A 25,770-nucleotide genomic window follows, 5' to 3' on the forward strand; every position below is an offset into this window, starting at 1 on the left:
TGTGGACTGTTTTCGTCTTTTTCCTCCAAATTTTCTAGTTATAGATTTTTTTATTCTAAGTGGCTCCATGGAAATTATTTTTCAGAGGCAAGATGTCACTGTATATACTCTGTAAATTAGCAGCTATATATTATGTAACAAGTAAATCTACTTTCTTCTAAAGGAAGTTAAAGGTTGTGCAATTACATTCCTGGCCTCCATCAACTTGGACTTCTGAAAGTGAAGACTTCTGGATAAAGAACACTACTTACTCTGACAGACTTGAGCTTTGCCTTCTTGACGTGAAGTTATTCCAGCAGAATGCCTCTAAAAGATGTTACATAAAAAAGCAAATGATGGCATACTTAAGGACACACAGAAATAAAACATTTATAATAATTTGGTTAGATCCAAAACAGTAGGAGGCAAAGTTAAATACCAATAATATTTTCTAAAGGGACCCCACTGGGTTCAGGTTTTAAAATAAATGGCCCTTGTTTTATAGAGCTGTAGGACTTAAATTATTTGTACTTTGTTATTTTCTATTAATTCTAACTCAACAAAGCCAAAATCAGATCATCTACATTGCTAAATATACACTGTATGGTTAAAATAAAATTAAACACAAAACAAAAAAAATATTTATTAAGAGCTTTAATAAATTATGTGCACACAGCTTCTTAAAAAGGTAGTATTCTGTAATGATTTTTAAAGTGTCATCTTTTATCAAGAACAAGAAGTTTATAACTCTTGTATATAGTGAACCAGCAAACATTTACTGACCCTGTTATCGCCAAGCATCTCAAGGAGGAGAAAATTTAACATGGGTGTATTTCAGGCAAAATGCAAAAAAAAAAAAAAAAAAAAAAAACAAAGTAAAATCATTTTAAAAACTTGATTCCCTAATTAGTTCTTTTTATTTTTTCATTTATTTTACATTCCCCAAGGGTTGTCAATAATATTCTAAATATCTCTGAAGCTATTTTAATGCTTCACTTGTCATTAGTATAACCCTCAAATTCTGACACTCATGCAATTCAGCATGTAGCTGGTACCTTTTCTTGAGGCACATTCAAATGTTTTGGCAAACAGTAATAAAATATGTAAATGCCACGTACGTTAAAACTTCAAGCTTTATTGAGTCAGTGATTTCATCCCTTTTGATCTGCCTTCTCTCCAAGAACATCATTCCCCAGGAGATCCAAGTTCCTCTAGTTGTTTCCTTTGTGTTGTTTCTAGTTCTTCTAGTCTTTTGCGAAGTAGAGAGAGTTCCCTTTGATGTTGCTCCTCCTTAAAAGCACAGAAAAAGAGAAAAAGCACAGCAAAAAAAGACCGCTACAAGGAGTGGTGGAAAAATAACTGTTGGGCAGCACCTCAGTGCCTCTTTTATTATTCAGCCCTTCAACATCTGGCAAGGAAAGGATGGCCATCTGAGTAGTCTAAGAACACAGCAGCATGGGCTAACCTGTCAACTAGTCCTTGCTCCTCTCCTGCCTCTGGCCCTATCCTTAAGCCAAACCCAAAGTCTGTTCTTTAAGTGTAAAATTCCCCAGGTAATGAATTAGGTAACAGTAATGCAGAGCCCAGGTGTACTTAAATAACAACTTTCTAACAAGACTAGAGTTTAACACCAGTTTATTATATAACAAAGCGCTTTATCTGAGATTCAATTCAGTGTAAAAAACCTTCAGTGCTCACATTATGAAATGTAATTGCTTATTAACAGTTCATCTTCTGAAAATCATCTAATCAATTTGACTCCCTCAATATCTCAGGGATCTGATTAAGTGCAAGAACTCAGGTTTTGGAATCTGACAGACTTCGGTATAAAACTCAACTGTCATTTATTAAGCTATGACCTTAGGCAAGTCACTTCACCTCTGACAAAGCTTCCTCATCTGTAAATTGGGAATAATAATACTTTCCCTCAAAGCACTTTTCACTAGGATTAAATAAAATGTTGTCTGGAAAATGCAAAATGCAGTGAGTTAGTAAATCATCAGTGGTCATCAGTATTCTATGAGTGAGCTACAAACTCAAGTCACTCAAAGACTTCTCACTCAAGTTTCTTCCTTTCAACTGCCCAATAGGAGAGCTCACTCCTAGCACCATCCCTGAAAGACAGAACAGATTCAAATCCTCTCTGCTGCTTTACCAGAGAAATCTGCTCAGAAACACTGAGGTTTTTTAAACTGTTTAAACAGGTAAAAACTTACAGAAACATTTATCTAACTTTTTTTACCCTAAAATAAATGCTCATACCTGCATATGAGGAGGAAAGGACAATTCCATGCCTGGAATCACAGTTGATGACTGAAAGCTAACAGGATTGATGGATGCTGTTGGAGGTAGGTTAGGAACCAAAATTAAACTTCGAAACTCATTATGTCTTCTCTGTATATCCTTTAGTCTTTTTTGAAGCCTTGTATATTCTTCAAATGGAACATTTTGTCTTAAAAAGAAAAAGTGTTTCTATTCTTTAATATAGTCATATTCTATTAAAGAACAGTATGAATCACAGAACATAATTTTAATTGGAAGAGAAGGATTTCTAAATTTTAAGATTTATCTATAATATACGCATAAAATTCTGTTTATCTAGAAAGACAAACAGAAACATGACGTGACGTCTTAATTGTATTACTGTTAGCACTGCAGGCTACCAACTCATTTTAGTTTTATTTGTCAATTAATCAAAGGTTAAAAGTGTTTTGCTAGTTTTACTTTCATTTCCACTCTACTCCAATCCATAAATCTTAAAACTAAAGGAGACTCCTTAAGCCAAAAGGACACCTTATTTTACAGAAGGGATAAAATAGAAATAGAGAAAATACTAGATTGAATCTTACCAAACTGCCATTTTTGTAGGTGAAATACAGTCAAATATAGGGAAGTTTTTATTATTCAATTTAACTTTTTAAAGTGTACCTAATAACAAAGGTAAAGCTACCCACCTTTGGGGAAAATGATATGGATAAAACTAACTTTCAGGCCTTCATAGATCATCACCTTTTTGAACATGAATTTCCTGATGATCAATCATACCAGTAATCAAATACAGTTTCAGAAAACCACTCAAAGTTCTAGGTAATCTGTCCCATAGTATCCAATCTTGAATTGATATTTCAAAATTAATGGTTATAGACGAGGTAGTAAGTTGCATTTTATTTTACAATGAAATTTGGTGGCTTCTTACTTTGGAACAGAGTATTGTAAAGCTGACATTAATTCCACAGTCTAGAAACCTTTGGATGTTCTAAAAAAACAAGTGTTCACAATTTGGTAATAATTACACCCTAGAAGACCAGTGCACATTATAAAACATCACTGCTTGATATTACAGGCAATTCCCATTACAGGAAAGACTGATATTGTCTAAATGCTGAATCTAAAAACTAATTAGCTGAATCTGAAAACATTTTTTTATTACCTTGAATCACACAGGTCATATAATGCCACTACCACTAAATTAATATGGTAGGTAAATCTCTGCTCAAACATGCTAATGATAAAGATCACTAGCTGTGCTTGGATACAAATAATAAATGACAAGCTACTGCCAATAATCATTTTCCACACCAGAAGATTTTACAAAACCCTGAACTTTGACATGAAGTTGTAGCCACAATCTTAAAACTATGTAATCACCACAACTGCCTTGTCTCAGCAGCAAGGATTCATACCACTCCTGGCTACCAAAGTCAATGACTGACCTTCCCGTCAGTCTCAACGGAAACACAGCCACCTGGCATGTGTTAGAGACCTTCTGCTCTGAAGAAACATTCAGTCAGGAAAAAAAGAAAAAAAAAAAAAAAAAAGAACAAGGATAATGAATTAGAAGTATAATGAATAGCTTTAGAATTCTTTTAAATGCAAATTTAAAAAGAAACCCAAGTGTATTATACTCAGAAACAAAGTTCAATAACATCAAAATAATGACATGAGGTATGTAAATATACAAACACATTACCTATTTAACACCTGATTTTCTGTTTCCAATTCTTCTCTCTTTGCCTCCAAGACTTCTACCTTCTCTTGCAGTCTCTTCAATTTGTTTTCATGAAGAGATTTTCTCTAGAAAAAGAGAAACATTAATATGAGCAAGTATGTTAATACATCATCTCCTATTTGAACAAAGCCATACAGTGAATATTTTACTCACCAAAAAAAATTTTACTTAAGAGATGAGTATTTTCAGTGAATACTAAGAGCAAAGATTAGTAGATATGATGCTTACTGAAAATTGCAAAGATAATAAACCACAGATCTATCTCACACCCTCAACGTGACAAATAGAACTATTAGGAATGCCAAACCAGAAAATTGGTATCAATAACAAAATTGCTGCAAATAGAAAATCTAAAAAGGGAAGAGAGTCAAATTTTACTAATGAGTTTGCCTGTCACCTGATAATCATGAGCTCTTCATTTTCCCAGAAGATATGATGTGTTTAAAAGAACCAAAAATTTAAAATTAAAAGCATGTTTGCAATTGATAAATTGCTACCAAAGTAGTAAATTAAAGGATCAGACAGCTAAGATAGATTATGGATGCATCTCAGCTTGAAAGCATGCTTTTCTAAATATGAACAAGAAAAATTTAAACTTCACAAAGGGAAAAATTTCTAATACGGAAAAATATACGTGCAATGCAAAGAAGTGAATGAAAAAAGGTAGTAATTTTTCAGTTTTGTAAACAGATTTTTTTTTTAACAGAAGAACACTTATAAATGTTGATATTAATTTAGTAGCTACAGACCTTTTAGGTATTTGTTTTCTAAATCTTTACTGAAGTGTAACACGCTTATAGAAAAACGCCCAGAATGTAAAGCAAAATAAAGCCACAAAGCAAACACTGGTGTTATTACCTCACAGGTCAAGAGCACTGCCACACCAGACATGCCCCCAGCCTTCTCCCTCCCCTTTTTCAATCTCTACCCACTCCTTCCTCTGAAAAGGTAACCAACTACTTTACTTCAAAAGCTGTAGTTCAGTTTTGCCTATTTTTGAACTTCATAGAAATGGAATCATAGTGTACATTCTTTTACAAGTGGCATTTTTCTTTCACTCAATACTGAGATTTATTCATGTTATTGTTCACAGGTGTAGTTCATTCACTGCCTCCCCTAGCACAGAAACCACCCTTCTGTCTTTTATTACCACAAGTATATATTTATGTACTTAACAGGAGATTCAGGACTCTCTATTCATTCACCCACCCATATCAAAGAAATCACATAGCATATACGCTGCTGTTTCTGGATTTTTTGTTGTCACTGAAGATGTTACCTATATGACTAAGCCCTGTCACTGTATGTCACAGTTCTTCTCTACTGTTATGCTGACATCCATTTTACAAATATATTTAATCCATTCTCCTTTGAGAATCTGAATTGTTTCTATTTTGAGCTACTATGAATAACGTTTTTATGAACATTCCTGAATGTTTTTGATATATGTCCTCATTTCTCTCTGAGTACATTACCAGGAGTGAGTCATACAGTATACATATGTTTTAACTTTAGTAAAAACTGCCAGTTTTCTGAAGTGGTTCTAACTAATTACATGTCCACCAGCAATAATACTTGGTATGGTTAATCTTTTATATTTTAGCTACTCTGGTGGAATAGAATAATATGTCATATATATTTAATTTGCATTTTCCTGATATCTAATGAGGGTACCTTTTCTCATGCATACTGGCCATCTGGATATCATTTTTTTGTGAAGTGCCTGCCCTAATCTTTTGCCTGTTTAAAAAACTTTGAGTAACAAAAGGAGATTCCTCTTATTTGTAGTTCTTTATATATTCAGAATATGAATCCTTTGTCAGATATGTGTTGCAGATTGACCTTCTGTCAGTCTGTGGTAACATTTTCTTTCTCTTAACAGTGTCATTCTATAAAAAGAAGCCCTTAATTTTAATAAAATCCAAATATGGTTAGTGCTTTTAATGTCCTGTTTAAGAAATCTTTACTTACCCCAAGATCTTAAGATTTTTCTCCCCAAGTTGTTTCCTAGCAGTTTTTCCTTTGTTTTTTTCTTTTTTCACTTTTCACATTTGAGTCTACAGTTCATTTTAATCAAATGAGGTTAGGTTAAGGATAACCAATTGATTACCTATCCTTTATTAAAAGGACCATCCTTTCCCTACTGAACGACAGTGGTGCTTTGTGCTAAATCAGGTGTTCATATACTATTTCTGAACTGTATTCTGTTCCACTGATCTATCCTATGCCAATATCACATTGTTTTAATTACTGTAGCTTATAATAAATCCTTATGTCTAGTACTATGAGCCCTCTAGCTTTGTTGCTGTTCTTCAAGATTACCTTGGTTGTTCTAGTCCTTTGTACTTACATATGAATTTTAGAATCTACTTTCCAATTTCCACAAGGAAAACTGAGATTTTTATTAGGATTGCATTCAATCTACAGATCAGTTTGGGAAAAACTGACATCTTAATAATACTGAGTATTATTATAATATCCAAATCAAATAAGGTATAGTTTCCCTTTATCTAGGTCTTCTTTACTTTTTCTTGGCAACATTTGTAATTTTCAATGTAGACGTCTTGCATATCTTTCATTAGATTTGTTCCTAAGTAATTTATGATGATGTAAATGGTAATTAAATATTTCATTTCCTAGTTGTTTGTTGTGTATGAAAAGAAAGAACTGATCATCACAGAAATGCAAATTAAAACCACGAGATATCACCTTACAACTGTTAGTAGAATGGCTATTCCCAAAAAGACCAGAGACAACAAATGGTGAGAATGTGGAGAAAAGGGAACCATTGTGCACTGCTGGTGGCAATGTAATTTGATGCAGCCACAATGGAAAGTGGTATGGAAGTTCCTCAAAATATTAAAAATAGAACTATCAGCACTTCCACTTCTGGGTATTTATCCAAAAAAACAAGAAAACACCAACTTGGAAAGCTATCTGCACCCTCATGTTCACTGCAGCATTATTTACGACAGCTAAGACATGGAAGCAACCTAAATGTCCATCAGTGCATAAATGGATAAAGAAAATGTAATACTCATGCACAGGAATATGATTCAGCCATAAAAAGGAAGGAAATCTTGCCATTTGCGACTTGGATGGAACTTCAGGGTATTATGCTAAGTGAAACAAGCCAGACAGAGGAAGAAAAAATACCATATAGCCTCACTTATATGTGAAATCTTTAAAAAAAAAAAAAAAATGAGCTCAAAGATACTGAGAACAAACTGGTGGTTGCCAGAGGTAGGGGATGGGGGATGAGTGAAATGGGTAAAGGAGGTCAAAAGGTACAAACTTCCAGTTATAAAATAAATAAATCTTGTGGATGTAATGTACAGTATGCTGACTATAGTTAATAATACTGCATTGCACACTTGAAAGTTGCTAAGAGAGATCTTAAAAGTTCTTATCACAAGAAAAAAATTCTGTAACTGTATGGTTGGTGATGGATGTTGACTAGACCCATTGTGGTAATCATTTCACAATATATACAAAATACTGAATTTTCTCTATGGAAGGTTTTAAATTAAGGATTCCATTTCCTTGATAGATACAAGGCTATTTAGATTTCCTAATTCTTCATGTTTTAATTTTGTTCTGATGTTCAAGGAATTTGTTCATTTTATCTAAATTGCATAATTAATTAGCATAGTTGTTTTTTATATCCTTTTTGTTGTAGCATCTGTAAGATGCATAGTGATGTCTCCTTTTTTCATTCATTATATTGTTCATTTGTGTTTATCTACCTACCTACTTACCTACTTTATGGGGAATTTGGGGAGAATCAATTTTATCAATCTTTTTAGATCAGTTAGCTCTTGGCAGGTTTTTCTCTATTGTATATTCTCTGTTTCATTGATTTCTGCTTGTATCTTGAGGAGAAGGAAGAGAATGTCTGCTGTTAAATCTAGTCAGAGTTCATAATTCAGTTTTGTGTTTTTCAGTTCTAAACTTGCCATTTTTTAAATGGCTTCCAGTTTTCTGGTGCCATTCTCAAACATTTATTTCAGAGCATATACAACATGATAACTTTAAAGTCTGTATCTGATAACTATTACCTGAGTCCCCTATGGGAGAGTTTGTTTATATTGGTTGTTACTTCTCTTGATTTTCAATATTATTTCCTCATGTGGCTGTTTTTATTATTATTATTAATAGACCTAGAGCAGTTTTAGGTTCACAGAAAAATTTAACAGGAAGTAGAGAGTTCCTATATATTCCCTCCCTTCATGTAACTGCCCCTATTATTAACATCTTACACTGATGTGGTACATTTGTTAAAATTGATGAACCAATATTGATGAATTATTACCTAAAGCCCAGCTTACACTGTGTCACTCTTTGTGTTGTGTAGTTCTATAGGTTTTGTCAAATGCATAATGTCATGTATCCCCTACTACAGTATCATACAGAATAGTCTCACTGCCCTAAAAACACCCTGTGCTTTACCTATTCATCCCTACCCCCTACTCCCACAACCTCCGGCACCCACTGATTTTTCTCCTGTCTCCATAGTTTTGCCTTTTGGAATGTCATATAGTTGGAATCATAACAGTATATAGTCTTTTCAGACTGGCTTCTTTCATTTAGCATTATGCATTTAAGGTTCCTCCATGTTTTTGCATGGCTTGATAACTTATTTCTTCTTATCACTGATAATATTCCACTGTATGGATATTATAGTTTTTTTTAACTATTCACCTATTGAAAGAAAACTTGCTTCCTTCCAAGTTTTGGTAATAATGAATAAAGCTTCTATAAACATTTGCGTGCAGTTTTTTTGTGTGTGAACGTAAGTTTTCAACTTATCTGAATAAATACCTAAGAGTGTGATTCCTGGATTGTAGGATAAGACTATGTTTTAACTTTGTAAGAAACTGTTGAAGTGTTTTCCAAAATGGCCATACCATTTTGCAATCCCACCAGTAATAAATGAAAGTTTCTGCTGTTCCATATCCTTATCAGTATTTGGTACTCTCAGTGTTTTGAGTTTTAGCCATTCTAATAGATGTGTAGTGGTATCTCTGTTTTATTTTTTATTTAGAGCTAGATATTACACTTAAAAAACTAGGGAAACAATTTGAAACCTACAATGTTAGTTTCCCTTAAAGTAGATCTGTATTTGTTTCTTCCAGGCATCTAGGAACACTAACAATAGGGGTTTATTTAATCTAATTATAAAGACAGATTATCTAAAGCTGTGCTTCAGTAAGTGCAAGGGCAGGATTTTTTTTTTTTAAGTTTCTGCTATATAGCATAGGTAACTATATTCAATACCTTGTAGTGACCTTTAATGGAAAAAAAATGAAAACAAATATATGTGTGTGTATGCATGACTGGGACACCGTGCTGTACACCAGAAACTGACACATTACAACTGATGGTACTTCAATTAAAAAAAAAAATAATTGCAAGGGCCACTCTATTTTCAGTTCACTCTTAGTCCAAGAGTATACCCCAGCAGGGTCTCAACCCAAAGCACTAGTGGACTTTGACTTGAGACCCTCTCTCTGGCAGATTCTCAACTCCAATTTTCGTTCCTCAAGCCCTGTGACATTGTCAAAAGCTCTGCTTCATTTCTCAGCCTCTCAGCTGTCTCTTCTGGAACTGGCAGTTTCCTCTGAGGGAAAAGCAGCCCCAAATGCTGTGCTCACCTCTCTAGGTTTCCTATCTCTCCAGGATCTTGGCCTCTTAATTCTTCACTGCCCTTCATGGAGATATTTTTAAAAATATTCTGTCCAATTCCTCCAGTTCCCATGTGGAGAGCTGATCCACATATTCCCTAGTCTGGCATTATCAAAAGTATATGCTCCTTTTAGGTATTTTAGTTCAACTAACAGCAGACATTTTAAAGATGGAAATGCTTAATATTTCATTATTATATGATTATATAAACCTGCAATCTTAACATCTAGCTATAATTCTCCATTTATACTGCTCATTTAAATAGTACAATACAAAAATTTCTACTTTCATCATCAAGCATATTCATATATACACACATATACACACACACATATATAGAGTACACACTTAACTCGGCCCTGTATCAACCATAGGTAATACAAAATACAGAGATTTCTGAAGGGAATTCCAGTCAATAAAATCTTGGGAAAAGGCTTTTTAGAAAGGATAAGCAATCAATTAAGGGGAATATAATTCTCTAGAAATGTGGACTCCCTGAAGGTTCTCCAGCAGGAGACTGATGGGTAAAACATTGTTTTGAAATATGGGATCAGTGTATAGGATAGATTCTGAAGTTTGCCTCTTAAGAGGTAAATCTGGAGACAGGCTTCCTGAAGACAGGATTCAGGACAATGTTGTCCTCAACCTCATTACTGTAAAAATAACCAACCATTTACTGAGCACTTACTCTTTGTCAAGAACTGAGCTAGGATACAGTAAGAGAAATGGATAACTGGTTAACTAGTAGACTGAATGAATGCCTTAGACGCTAATGTAAATTATTTCTTTACAGACACCTTCATTACCTTGACCCAAGTCTCCTTCTCTTCAAACTCACCTGCAAAACTCCAACCTTGGTTAAATGACTCTGCTGGATGCATACATGGATCCATGGCAACGTGAACAGAATTGGCACATGACACACACAACTGGGTTGACTGGTCTCACCTTAAACCAACCACCACTCCCTAGCACTACCTGGCAATCCTACTAATCTCCTTAATCCAATCAGTCTCCCAAACTCTCATTCTTTTAGTTTCTTGTCTCTCCTCAAATTCTGACATTTCCACTCTTCATAGTCTGAGCTGGTGACTCAGATTCTTTTTTGCACTGAGAAAGTAGCATCAATCAGCAGAGCATTTCCAGAGATTTCCACTATACCTGTCAACTTACCAGGAATTTACAAGCATATATTTTGTCTTCTTTCCACTTACAATAGATACACTGTGTTTCTATCCCTTCCACCTCTGAGTTGGCTCTAATGCCCTTCTGCCTTCTATGGGATATCATTCCCTCATTTGCCCCCCCCCCCTTTCTCCTGCATCATCAATTTTCCCCTTGCTACTACATCATCCTATAATTTCCCCCTTCTTAAAAGAAGACTTTGATCCCACAGCCCTAGTTTCTACCCCAGTTCTCTGTTCTTCACAACAAAACTCCTTAGACAAACTCTGCATTCCACTTCAATCAGGTCTACATACCCACCACCCTACAGAAGCAACTCTTCACAAACCCACCACCAATGACAACAGAGCCAAATGGATTCCTCGTCTTCCTCTGACTATTTTACCATCTTACTATAAATGTCATTTGACACAACTCACGCTTCTCAAAGCATTTTTCTTCATTTGGCATCCAGTACTGTCTTGGTTCTCTTCCTGTCATACTGGCCAAGCCTTCTCAGTCTCCTCCTTAACTTCTCAACTTCTAAAGTTTGGAATTACTCATAGCTCAATCCTCAGACCTGTTCTTTTCTCAGTCTTCCTTCACTTTCTAGATAACCTCTTTTAATCCCATTGCTTTAATACCACTGACATGCTGATGAGTCCCAAATCTTATCTCTAGCCCAGTCCTCTTCCCTCAACTCCTGATTCACGTATTTACCAGAATGCTTAGTATCTCCACATGAAGTCCAATGGGCATCTCAAAGAGTTAATGTGTCCAAAAGAGACATCTGTATTTTACCCCCAGCTTTGTTCCTTCCAAGGTCTTTCCCATGTCAGAAAAAAGCTATTCTATTTTAACCTGGTACGCAAGCACAACATGTTACTTCTCTTCACCTCTGTGATACCTACAATCACTGTAAGCTCTACCTTTAAAATATATACAGAATCTGATCAACACTCAACTACTAGTTGTCTGTTCCAAGTCCCCATCATCTCTTACCTGGACTACTGAAAAAGCAGTCTTCCTGAGTCCTCTTTGCCCCTCTACACAACAGTCAGAGATTCTCCTAAAATACAATTCAGATTATATCACTTCTCAATTCAAAACTCTCCAGTGCATTCCTATCTCGTTCAGAATAAAAACAAACAAACAAACAAAAAAGCCCCTACATCACCTGGCCTCCTACTAATTCTCTCCATTCCAGCTACCCAGGTCTCCCTCCTTGTATTCTTTCAGCATACCAAGAAGACTCCTGTCTCTCTGTTTTACTTGCTATTCCCTCTGCCTGGAACATTCTTCCCCTACATATAAAATGTGGCCTCCTTCTTTCTTTCCTTCAGGTCTTTACTTAAATGTTATTTTATCAGAAACTTCTCTGACCACCTATGTAAAACAGTACCCTCTGTCCCCCTTAATTTTCTTCTCAGCACACATGTCCACCTGACAGTTATTTGTTTCTTTACTGTGTCTCCATCTACTATAATGTAAGCTCCTCAGTGCAGAGTCTATTCCTGTATCCCTGCAATTAAAACAGTATCGGTATATAGTAGGTACTCAACAAATCTGTGGAGTAAATTGACTAAATGAACAAATGAACACAGAGAAACTTTGCAGTGAAGAGAGTCTGAGCCAGGACGTTAGGAATAGGAATAAAAAGAAATGAGGTGGGGAAAATCCTTCCTTTATATATATACACTATAAAGGAAGGATTCACAGGCTCTAGCGACTACACTGGGTTGAACAGTGTCTCCCAAATATTTGAGTAGAGTTTCAGAATGGGACTGTGATATAAGAAGAAATATATCTGGCCTTTGTCCTGGGTTTCTGGTGCAGAGCTCCTAAAACCCATGGAATTTCCTGAGTGATAGGAACATTTTTTTGCTATTCACAACCAGCCCTTTACAATCATACCTGAGTTAATGCTAGTAAGTTAATTTAGGGTGCCCCCCCTAGATTATGTCAAAATGGGGCTGGTCACCAGAAAGACCAAGTGATAGGAGGTTGGGAACTTTCAGCCCTACTCCCACCCACCTACTCCTCACCCTCCACTTCCAGGAGTTGCCAGGGAGGCTAGAAATTGATCTCCATAAAAAAAACCCTCTTAAATAAGGAAACCTGGAAAGACTCCAAGTTGGTGAATACATTGAATTCCTAGGAGGGAGGCACACCTAGAGAGGGCACACCTTCCCCTCTATACATTGTCCTATTCATCTCTTCTATTTGGCTGTTTCGGAGTGTATCCTTTATGATAAACCAGTAAAAGCAAGTAAAATGTTTTTCTGAGTTCCATGAACCTGGGTGAGGGGGTACTGTGGTAATCCCAATTTATAGCCAGTTGGTCAGCAGTATAGATGGTCAGGGACCTGGCACCTGACCTGGGGGCAGTCTTATGAGACTAAACCCTTTAATTTGTGGAATCAGATGTAGTGTCAGAATTGAACTGAATTGCTGGACACCTAGTTGGTGTCCAAAGAATTAGATAACTGGTTGTTGGTGCTGGAAAACACTCCAGAGTGACCTCATCTGGAAAAAAAAAAAAAAAGGTACAGGTAAGGTCGTCAGCAACCACCAGAAGCTAGGAGAGGGGCACAGAACAAATCTTTCCCCAGAGCCTTTGTAGGGAGAATGGCCCTCCTGGCACTTTGATTTTAGAAGTCTAACTTCTAGAACTGTGAGCAAATATATTTCTGTTGTGTTAAGCCACACGGTTTGTAGTAATTTGTTACAGCAGCCCTAGAAAACTAAAGCAGTGATGACCAGATTTGGGGAAAGGGAGCCCTCAGGATAATCAAAGGTTTGAAGCCTAAGTGATTGGAAGAGTGACTTTCGACTGAAATAAATGAAAGTCCAGAGGGGAAAGAGGCTGTAGGAATGATTTTGACTTTGGTTTTACCAGTCCAATACAATCACAGGATAGTCAAATGGATGCCTTAGTGTCACAAATGTTACAACACTAAAGAGTAAAAGAAAAATCAAAAGAACACTGATGCAAGAATCAAAGCTAGGATTTCCCTTTAACCACATTCTAGCCATATTCACGGAACTCTTTTCAATAACCATGACTATTTATCTCTGATACCTTACTTTTTCTCTGACTTCTACAACACCGTGCTTACAGCTTCTACCTCTATGACCACTTCTCTACTGAATCTAGCAACTCTTTCCAAATCAACTTAGTTCTTAGTCCTTTTATTTTTCAACTATTTCCAAAATCTCAAGTGTCTAATTACACATCTCTAGTCTGAGTTACTGATCTCCATGCTTTACAATCCATCATTTCTGGTTATCTACGCAGTATCTTCACTTGGGAGTCTAGGACGTGTCTACACGAATGCATTGCTTATCACTTCTTATCTGTTGTGTGTTTATAGTCAAATATATTTTCTCTTTCTACTCAACAGGCACATGTTCTTCATTCTACTGTGACAACTCCACTTATATTCTCTCACAGCTAAAATACTTCATTTTTTTCTCTGTCTTCTTATTTAAACACCATATTCTATTATTTTTTTTCCCTTGAGACTACTTCTCAGAGTCATCCTTCAAGCCCAAATTCCAGACTTCTTACCTCATTTTAAGTTTAATATAATAGCATCTTAACTGGCTTCCCTGTCTTCAGGCTCTCTTCTCTCTAGCAGAGTAGTTCTCAAATGTCATGTCCATACAGCTGACCTGGAAATGACTAATAGATTCTTTAGTGTTTCATGCTGTTTTATTTCTCCAACTAGATTATATGGTCATCAAGGGCAGGAATCAATCACGGCCTCTATTTTCCCTCCAGTGTGTAACAGAATGCTAGGCCACACAACATATTCAATAGGTATTTTACAACTTTAAGACTATGGCTCATTTCTTTTTCAAAACCATTCAAAACTGCGTCTAACCAAGAATTATTTCAGAGAGACATACCTTAGGATAAAAATAACAAGTTATCATTTCAAATGCCTCAACAGGAGAAGCACAATTCATTGTGCTCATACCAAGAGATCTCTTTTCATACTCGCACTTCAACAATGTGCAGGGAAAAATATACAGAGAAGCCATTAATCACAGAAGGGCACTGCAACTCAAGATACTTGGTCAAGCTTTTCCAAACAAATCAACACAGCACACTATCATTACACAAAGACTCTATCTAAAAACACTTACTAGAGATGACGTAAGCTTTGTGCTTAGGATGTTGGAGCTGTAAATGAACACACTCAAATGGCAGTGAGCCATCTTATCTAGTTTGGGGAGAAAAAAATAAAGCTGCTACTCCCTATCAGGTTATAAGAACCTCTCACAGCAAAGCAACTCCGAAGGATTATGATTTCTGCTCTAGAGTTAATATTTTGTGACTTAACTCTTACTACACAAAAAAGTCATCTAAAGAAACTTAAAAAGTCTGTTGCATTTTTATGAATCATATTTAGGTAATCTTATAACCAAAATTTTCCTATAGCAGCATCATCTTTAACTTCAATGAGAAAAGGATCTGGGTTAAAGAAATTAATGCTATAGTGATTATTCTGCCACAGGAAATAAGATGCAGGTGGATTACAGCCACAATGAAAAGAAGAGCAGTTAAGTATTTGGAACTAAAGAGAGAAACTAAAAGTGTAACAGTGCAGAAAAAGCACAGAATTAAGAACAGAGATATATATATATGCATGTATATGCATGACTGGGACATTGTGCTGTACACCAGAAACTGACACATTGTAATTGACTGTACTTCAATTTTAAAAAATTAAAAAAAAAAAAAAAAAAAAGAACAAAGAGATGCAGACTTTCGTCATGGTGTTCTTACTAGTCAAGTGATCTTGGCTACCTACTAATCCAGTTTTCTAATCTGTAAAAGCTATCTGAATGCTAATATCCTCCATCCCTAAAATTATATATAGTTACATGCTTTTTACAGTGTTTCTATGTCACATGTATTGTCTGTTTTTCCCCTTTGATGTAAAGTTGTAAGCCTCTAGGGCAGTGTCCCATATGGTGGGACAGCTCTGGGACATAAATTATTTACTAAATTGAGTTTAGGAATCTCCTACAATTTAAAATCATAATGTACAGATCCCATTTTAAAAAGTACAACAGATACTTAACTATATTCACACCCATAATTTAGCAGTTACTTCAGTAGGAAAAAAAATTATTCTACATCACTGATGAAAGGTTATTTTGCAGGTTTCTTAAAGTATCACCTCCTCCCCTGTTCCTGGTGTACTACCTATGATTAGTTGATAATCTCTCTCACCACTGGATGTCACTTTTGCTCCAAAAGAAGTCAACCCAAACTAACCTCAATAATTAGAATCTGATCCCTAAGACACATATCTCTAAAACCTCAACATAAAAGTTTTTCTTTATAAGATAAAACCAGCTTTTATAATTTCTAATGATTTCTAGCTAAAATCTGGCTTCAGAGGCTTTTAGGCTTCCAACAGTACAAGGAAACATAAGTAGGATTTCTGTGATCATCCCAAGCCATAAAACATTTCACTGAAATCCCATCAATACACAAGCACTGCTCAGTACTTATCTGGACAGAAAAAGAGAAGAGCTATACATAGGGAAAAAACAACAGAACAGCAATGTAAGTATTTACATGTGAGTGTAAAACACTGGGATTCCTACATAGTTAAGTGCTGCTTTCTAATCTCCATGTTATACTACTCTGGGCATAATGGGAAGAGAAAAGCACTATTCATAAACCAAGACAGTGGGAAAGGAATGACCTTTAGACTTCTCGTGTTGTCACTCCAACTATTGGGACACATTTGGCAGCTATATTTAACAACATAAATAGGTGAAGAACTGTGTCCTTGATTTCCAAATTCAGAATATGTAAATGATACACAGTTCTCTCCTCTTATACAAATATGAACATCTAACCTTTCCAAAAACATACAGACATTAAGACGCTGGTGTGCTTATGTCTAGAAGCACCTTCCTCTCACTTCAGACCTCCTCACTTCCCCAGAAGCAATGCCACTACTAAGGGAACCTATCAAATGGAGACATATCAAATCATTTGCAGGATTTTTCTTTTAATGCTACCTTCTCCCACACACACACACATGCCCCAATCTTGTTGAAAATAAATTCCAAATCGCTGCTTCAGTGAGCTGTGGTTACTGACGAGGCTATGCTGCACTACTTGGGTTTGCCGAGCAGAGAAGTTGTAAACCACTGACTTAGATGGATCATCTGGTAACATAACTTCCATGATGCCCTGGCCTAGCTGCCAGAAAACAAAGTTTTATAGGTTCTGGAAAAAATATGCCTGCAAAGATAAAACTTGAAAAAGATTATGGCTGTGGGAACTACCATGGCTGTTTCAGAAGCCTGGGGAAGGCCCAGTTCCCCCTGCTGGGGACAGGAGATATTTGCTTCTAAAACCTGAGTTGGAGACAAAATATTTTAACCACAAAAACAATGTTCCAAGCAGTAGTGCACAGCTGAAACAGGCCGAATAACCCTATAATTTAAGAGCAGAATGAGTTAAATAAGACTTGTATAGGCTGGTCTAGAAACTTCATTAATGAACAACACTGTCTCTGTGGAAAAATGCATGTGGGCTATGACAAACTGACTTGTACACAACATTTAGAAATAAACCTGTTGAGCAGTTTGCATTTTTCTCAATTTACTTTGCAAGGTTGACAGCAAAATGTCATGTTTAAATATCAAATTAAACACATTACTAAAATCTCAGTTTTAATTATACATTTTATTCTCCTAAAATAGTTATGTTTTACTCTACAGAAATCACTTTAATAAGAACCACTTGCCTTTTTCTGGGCAATTGCAGCTCGCTGCAGTTTCTCTTTAGCTTGATTATACTTCTCTTCTCTGTCAGTGATACGTTCATGAAGCTTATGCTTCTCTTCCATCCACTGTATTTGCCTCTCTTCCAACGTCCTGTCAGAATAATGTATGCAAAACATGGGAAGTTAACTCTTAGAGTTAAAGAGATACTATCAGAAGTATAATCAATCTCATTACCTACTTCCCCACATCCCTCATTGTCTAACTGCAGGCATTCATGGCCGGCCACATATTTGCTAACACTGCCATTACTGAGTGTCTTTTATGAGCCAGGACCGTGCTTAGAACAGTATGTGTGCTACATCATTTATCTTTCGAAATAACCCCTTGAGTTAAGTACTTTTATCAACTCCATTTTACAGGTGAGGAAAACTGAGGCTTAGAGCAGTTAACTAACTTGCTTAAAGACTTACACTTGGTTACAGCAAGGCAACTGATAATCAGCTTTGAAACATGATACCACCAAGCTATTAAAAACAAAGATGTAAAAATCAACCTTAGTATCAAATCTTAATGTGGTATGTTTTTTGACTAGGGTAAAATTCATATCAATGATATTTTATAATAACATCATAACAACTTTCATTTCTAAAGTTCTTCTGTATGCGTTATGATTTTTAGTATCATTATTATAGAAAGTACAAATGAGATATACAGATCCTGAGGAGTCAGATTACATGCCTAAGGTCATACAGATTTTAAGGGTCTTGGCTGGGACCAAAATCACATTCTATTGAACCCCCCTAGTCCAGCTATTTTCTGCTATATAATCCTATAAATAACATTCAGAAACCAATAATGAATTAGTTAAATCTGCTAGGTATACTATGATTAGAATTTTTAAGGATAATTCAGTCAAACACTGAAAATCCCAAGATACAAATTCTTATTTTTTGCAAAATATAAGCAAAATAATTTGGACCCTGTGGTAAGTCACAACACATTATGGACAATTATCTTGCTTCCTTCCTTCCTTCCTTAAAATATGAAATAACAGAAAAACTAAAGGAAAAAAACTTTATGTGGCAAAGTAGCCTTCAGAAGAAAAAATCTGAAAAGAATTTTTTGTAAATTCAAATAAAAACTTATAATAATGACGTTATAGTCACAAAGTAAATACAAAATAGTAGTTTTCTACCATATCTAAACAAAACTTTCCAGAGAATATAAGATCTTAATCACCAAAATCATCTCCCTACCAGTTGACTAAACTGTCTACTACTCACAGATTTCAAGACCAAAAAATATAAACAAATGAATGAGCTTTTCAAAAGGAAAATCCAAAAGGTTATAGTTTTAATTCTAGGAAGTAAGTTTTGCACATCAAAAATTTTTTTCTGTTCTCTGGCATTGAGAAGAATAATTTAGGTATTTGAAGTAAGAAATATATTGATTTACTTAATGAACAAAGAAGTGTTTCTTTAAAGGTTTTGAAAATACTTGGTCAGGAAGAATTTTAAAAGGTCTTATTCTCTAAATGTCTTAAAAAACAAAAACTCAAATGTCCACAAAGCTCATCTCTAGAAACAGAAAGTACATTACCAAAGACCATTGTACACTGTCAAGGGGTACTTATAACTTAGTCCATAAAATACATTCAACAGTGGAATTATCATTAAAAGAAATATATACAACAGAAATTAAGAAATAGATAATATAACAGAAAGAAAAAATAGTTTGTATGTTAAAAACAAGCAAACTCTACTTTTCAACTTCTAGTTGAGCTTTTTCAGCTTGACTTCTTAAACTTCGGCATTCCTGTTTTAACCTCTCCACCATTTCCTTCAGTATTTGGTTTGAATTCAGCAATTCATTCTCTGACTGTGTAAGTGAGGTCACTTGGATCTGCAAACTACTGATTTGCTTAAAAGAGAAGAAAGAAGAGAAACATAAGGCCACTAAACAAACACAACAGAGTACGAGAGAGACAGCAGACACTAAGCATCTTCCCTCACAAATGCCCCACTCAAGTGATGCGCCCCTGAGGACACCCTGAAATGAAGTAACAAAAAGCATCAGCATCAGAGTCATTTCTTAATATAATCAGAGACCATCAAGAAACTTATTCCTCAGTCTGCCACTAAGTCCTCTCTCTTCTTCCCCCAAAAAACAGGCTGGAGGAGGTACTGGAAATGGGAAGGTGAGTAAAGAAAATCCAACTACTAGAGAAAGTCTCCTATTGGACTTCCTCTAGCCTCCTAGGAAAGAACAGAAATTTTAAAAGCAGGTCAGCCAAGAAAGCTGCTAAGAAAATTCATTCTCCCACTCCCACATATCTGTGACCAGCAACCCTTCCAGGAGTTCTGCTTCCTGAACAGTCAGGGATCATAAGTACAGGAAGGATCACTCTCACATTGTTTTCAAATAGTTTTAAAGCATTCTATACACCCAGTGTTGAGCAGAAGAAAGATGCTCTGAAACCTAATAGGATTCCCTGGCCTCTAGAACCATTTATCAAACGAGGAATGTCACTCAGGCTGCTTCTCCATCCCAATTTACCTTTTATCTGGGAGTACTTTTTCTTATGAAAAGTAGCTGATTATCCAATTACAGATTCATAGGCTAGGAGATTCTCATTGCTCTTAAGGTACATCCAAATAATCTCCATTTGGGACAAATGTACACCTACTTCCTGCACAAACCATTTTACCAATTAACACACAGCTCTCATTTTTCTTTTACTTTCTTCTACCTCTCTTAGCCATTCTCTGTGAGAAGTTTGGAAGTTGAAAGCCAAGAGTCTCCAGATCAAAAGAACCCATTATGAGACTCAAGAGTCAAAAGAAATCAGATTCTTTATGCAGTAAATGGGAAATAATTCCATTACTTTCGATGGTAGCAAGGCCACATACAGGACTGTATTATGTCCAAAGAGCAACCGTCAGAAGAATAAAGTAAAATCGTGTGTCTCAGATTTCTACTTTAGAATGAATTTCTCCATGAAGAACTATTCAATATTTTTAACTGGAGTTGTAAATATTAAATCTGTATTATAGCTGACTGAATAAGCAACTTTCAAAAGAGTTTAATACATCTCCATATCTATAGGATGACAGAAAGCCCACACCAATGAAACTAAATCACTTCTCTCAGAGTATCAAACACTGTGCCCTCCTAGTTAAGACTCAGAGGCGTAACTGTGTATATAAAACAATGCCACTAGCACACAAGCATAAATCCTAAAAGTGGAATTTTCACTCCTTATGATGTTTTGCCCGTGTAAATCTTTTCTGAACCCAAACAACTTTAATTAAATATGAATTTCCTTCCATAAATACAACTCTTAGTTTTCACAGGAATATAATAAAAAATAGCTCATGAAATAAGAAATGTAAAGTTGCAAGTCAGTGACACATGTAACTTAAAATGTGGATGATTTTTCTAATCCACATTTTAAACTCAGAATATCAGAATATTGTCCTTAAAACCATAATTTTAAAAAAAAATTCATCATGGACCACAGCATATAAATATATTAAAAACAGCAGTTAATAAAAGATGTTTAATAAACTAGAGCTTAAAAAGGTTTAAACACTTTTATCTTTACATAGCAACCTTATCAATATGTTATCAACTAGAGTGATATTTTCAGAATAGTTACATGTGAAATTCCAACAAAGAGTCAGAACAGGTTTAAAGAAGCAATTTCTTAAAAATGCTAAATAGTTTGCTAAAGTAGTACCTTTTTTAGGTCAGAACTTTCAATTTTTTCTTTCTCTGCATTTTCAATATCGACAATTTGTTGTTGAAGTTTTAACCTAAAAATCACAATCCAACAAAAGACTATTAAAAATTCATAGTTCATATATTTCACTGAATCAGACATTTTCTTGAGTGCCCACATTGACACCAGGCATTGTGCTATGCAAAGTGGTAGATTTAAGAACAAAGATTTTGATTTCAGGTAACTAAGTTGTGTTCACATATAATTAAAAATGTAATAAGCTTCTGCCATGGAAAACTCTACAAACTACTGGCCTAGAGAAAACGAGAAATCAAGTCTATCTAGGAGGATGAGAAAATACACAGATAAAAATCTGACAGGTAGGTTTTTGACAAACGTAGGGAACAGCATGAGCAAATGGCCTTTGGTGGGCGAGTGTGTCAGTAAGGCAGGAGAGAGCAGTCCAGTTCAGAAGCCCTTTCCAAGCCGTACAGTAGTTCACAATTGACAGAATGGTTTCAGATACACTGCTACTTCACTTTCACTCCACTAGGTAATGGAGCTCCTAAATGCATCCTTAATGCCCACCATCCCAAGTAAGTATCTCCATCTCCCACTTCATTATGTTGCAGTTTTACTGATTTTAAGTTCAGGATTTAAAAGAAAACTATCCAGTACTGTACACCACACTGTATTCTATAAAGTCTGAACTTTCATCCCTGAAATGAATAAACACTTTCACAATTTGTGTCCTCTTCAAAAGGAATGACACATTCAGTCAAAACCTTAAAATGCAGGGAATCTCTGGTGACCAAGAGACTAACCTCATGAGAAAGATTTTACACTAATTAGGTTTGGCAGGATAAGACCTCAACCTCTCCCTTCTAAAAACCCTTCAAACACTTACCTCAAATATGATTCCTTTGGCACATACTACTTATAGTTTAGCACTATTAACATGCCTTTTGAAGCCAATTAGAACTGCTTCTTGGGAACACTAATAAGAATTCAATAAATATTTGTCGATGGACTGAATGAACCAACCCAAATCCTGGATTAGACATTTAAATGTGCAAATTGGTGGGACAATTTGACATGGAAGAAACCATAAAATCCATTGCTCCATTTACATACAAATGCCAGAATCAACGGAGCTGAAGAAAGAGGGCCAGTCCTGTCTTCCTTACTCCTATGACAGTATCAGTCACACTCTTATTTCATCACTCTAGCTATACTATTAACTGTCTCAAACTTTCTGTCCATTTCTCCCTTAAATATCCATAACTGATAAGAGATTTTTGCTTTTTTTAAGGAGAAAATTAGTCCATGATATAAGATCTTTTCAGTTAGGATTCTAAATGATAATTAAATTTAACAAATAAAAAGTAACCTTAACAGGGATGATCAGGGTTTGGGAGTAAGTTCAATGGTCTTAAATTTCAATAACAAAAGAGTTCAAAACAAATAGATAATACTTCAAAAGACAGTGCTGAAGATTTAGGAATAAAGTACAGTATCTTTTAATTAGAAGGTTTTTTGTTTGTTTGTTTGTTTTTGGGGGGGTAATTAGGTTTTTTATTTATTTATCTTTGATGGAGGTACTGGGGATTGAACCCAGGGCCTTACGCATGTTAGGCATGCACTCTACTACTGAGCTATACCCTACCCCCTAGAAGGTTTTGAATATTCAAGATGTCACAAGTCAAAAGAAAGTAAGTACGAAGTACAGAAGAAAGTGCAATTAATTTTCATTAAGACACGAGTAAAGGCTACATAAGAGAAATGCAATTTAAACTGGAACTTGATGGCAAAATAAGAATCTGAGGCAGAGAAATTAAAGGTAGAGGTGAAGAGGAGGCTAACTGATGAAGACTCTAGAGGAAACAAAGGAGGGGGGATTAAAAGCACTGTTTACTTTGGAAGTAAAGGGAGAAAAGAATCTTTTTTTAACATTTTTATTGATATATAATCATTTTACAATATTGTGTCAAATTCCAGTGTACAGCACAATTTTTCAGTTATACATGAACATATATATATATTCATTGTCATATTTTTTGAAAAGAATCTTAATTAAAATAGAAAGGGAGGAGAGAATGAATAAACATACAGAATTCTCAGAGAGTAGGAAGTTGAAAGAATTCATATCCAGCACCCTTTGCTCAAGGACAAATGAGCACACAGAAGAACAGTGTACACAGTTTCCCAGCTGAGTGGGAGGCATGGGACGCAGGCTAAGAGACTGGAAGAATAAAAAAATAAAGTACAAAAACTACCAGTTTCATTATCTTCAATGAGAATGGAATAGAAAAGAGTGAGGGGGAAATGGAACGTCTTTGGAAGGACTGGCTCTAAGAGATGACAAGGTCCAAAACATGGCTAAGCGTAGGGGCTGTTAGAGTAGAATAAAAATGAAGACTGCCAGAATGAAGATAAAATAAAAAAAGGCTAAGGTGTTAGATGAGCCAATAATATGAATATTGTAGTCAATAAGAACGATGGTAAAGGATAGAAAATAGAAAAATAACTGAGCCAGACGTCAAGGTTCTCGGTGAGTACAGGGGAGTATCCTGTAGGTCACTAATTGGAGAGAAAAAGATAGGGGTAAGATTTATGCAAGGAGTATCAAAGGAAAAGCCATTTTAACCAAAGTTAGTCAAACAATGGTCTGGAAGCAAGAGTCAGTTCACAAGCACTGATGTCTCTTCGTGGTCCCTAGTTGCAGAAGAGAGGAAGGAAGAATGATTTCCACTTAAAAAGGCTGCCAGGTAATAATGCCATCAGGACAGAGAATCCGTGACATGTTTAAAAAAATGTGGAGACTGCAAAACAGGTAATGGAACAGAGACTTCAGAAGCTATAGCAAAAATTGTTAAAAGCAGAGCTTTACTGGATTGTTGGCAGGGAGAAATCAAAAGGTAAAGGGTAAGTTGGGGAACAAGAGACTATGAAGTCAAGTACTTCATATTTTAAAAGAAATTATGGAAAAAATGGAAGTGTATTTGGTAGGTAGACCAGAGGGCCAAGGTACAACAGAGTATGCAGCTGTGGAAAAGTTCAAAGGGAAACATTTGGAATAACAGTGAGAAGGAGCTGTTCCAAGTTCTCTTCAAAGTACAGAGTAGCTAATTACGCTGATTATTGCCTAGGTTTTCTGTGGCAGGCAGCTGATGTGTCATTCCAACAATCCACAAATATTTACTGAGTACCTAACAAATGCTGAGCCAAATCCAAAGTGTTGCATACACACCAGAGAATAACAGACAGAATTCTTATATTTAAGGAATTCACAGTCCAACAATACTGACTGACCTTTCTTTTATGATGGAAATGTTCTGAAATTTGCATCATCCAATATGATAGCTACTAGCCACATCTGGCTACTGCATATTTGAAATGTGACTAGTGTGACTGAGGAACTGCACTTTCAATTTTTTTTTTTTTAATTTTAACTAATTTAAAATTAAACTTAAATAGCTATATGTGGCTAGTAATATATTAGGCACCAGCTTGTCTTCACTTGATGTCAGTCTCCATTATCAAGGGAAAGCAATACAGGGCAAGCAAGAGAAGTTGTATTTGCTATTTCTCCACTGTCACAGATCCTTAGAACAAGTTTCTCGAGAGCAGCTCTTCTTGGACCAAACCACTGAAAGCAAGGGTCTTGCTCTGAGTGACGAAAATTTGACTCTAGCATGATTAACAAAAAGGAACATTCCTGGGCAGATATAAGAGACTCAGTGACTCAGCGGAACTCAGTGACTCAATGGAACTACAGAACCAGAACCAGGCTAGAATAATTGACCAGAATCACAGACGAGGACATGCCACACGAACCGTCTGGTCTGTCTAATGCTGCCACATATTTTTCCATCACTTACTTTGCAGTTCAAATTCTGTAAAAGAACTTGTTCAGCTGGCCATGTATAAATCTCCTTGCTTCCTACTAAGATGATATACAACAGGTAATTCATCTCAAAATGGAGTATAAGTAGAAAGGAGGATATATTAAGTAACACGTACTTTAAAAAAAAAGTTTCTAGAAACCTTAAGAAAAGAGGTAAAAAACCACAAATGGAAAACAGAAGTCTAGCTTTAAAGAAAGCAAAATCTGGAATGATCAAGTTCCCTTTCCCTTACTTAGTTATTGCTGTTATTTCTCCAACCTCTCCTCACTAATGATAACAAACTTCACTCTACCCGCCTCCCGTCCCCAACCCCCTTCTGTCACTCAGAATAGGCATAAAACTTGGGCAGGGTCTGAGTGCCCTATCCCCCTGGCCATAGTGATGGGCCTTTTCCAGATTTTTCTAACCTGAATCATCAAGTAAGAACTGCCTTCTTTGATCTCAAAATACAGTCATGTCCTCACAGAGAAAGCAGTAGGAGAGAAGCAGACACAGGAGTTAGAAGACAGGAGGTAGATGAAAGGAGGGAAGAAGCTCTCATC

At 35.7% G+C, this 25,770-nt stretch overlaps 1 protein-coding gene across 5 annotated transcripts in view; it reads right to left on the reverse strand.

Annotated features, from left to right (window-relative positions):
* Window positions 1-1,094: 1,094 nt before the first annotated feature.
* CEP83 (centrosomal protein 83) overlaps window positions 1,095-25,770 on the reverse strand; it is a 145,454-nt gene continuing 120,778 nt past the window's right edge. For 2 of the 5 annotated variants that reach the window (XM_064491589.1, XM_064491591.1), the window contains 6 exons: window positions 21,339-21,414; window positions 19,362-19,519; window positions 17,620-17,749; window positions 3,950-4,053; window positions 2,242-2,431; window positions 1,099-1,269 (listed from right to left, as the gene is read on the reverse strand). In XM_064491589.1, coding sequence (XP_064347659.1) covers window positions 1,165-1,269; window positions 2,242-2,431; window positions 3,950-4,053; window positions 17,620-17,749; window positions 19,362-19,519; window positions 21,339-21,414 — 763 coding nt within the window. In that variant the 3' untranslated portion in view covers window positions 1,099-1,164. Of the gene's footprint in view, window positions 1,270-2,241; window positions 2,432-3,949; window positions 4,054-11,839; window positions 11,907-17,619; window positions 17,750-19,361; window positions 19,520-21,338; window positions 21,415-25,770 lie in introns of those variants that run through there. The other 3 variants (XM_010989950.3, XR_004140236.2, XM_064491590.1) reach the window with 3 other exon arrangements.

Source organism: Camelus dromedarius, chromosome 11 (assembly GCF_036321535.1).
Source record: "Camelus dromedarius isolate mCamDro1 chromosome 11, mCamDro1.pat, whole genome shotgun sequence".
Classification (NCBI taxonomy): Eukaryota; Metazoa; Chordata; class Mammalia; order Artiodactyla; family Camelidae; genus Camelus; species Camelus dromedarius.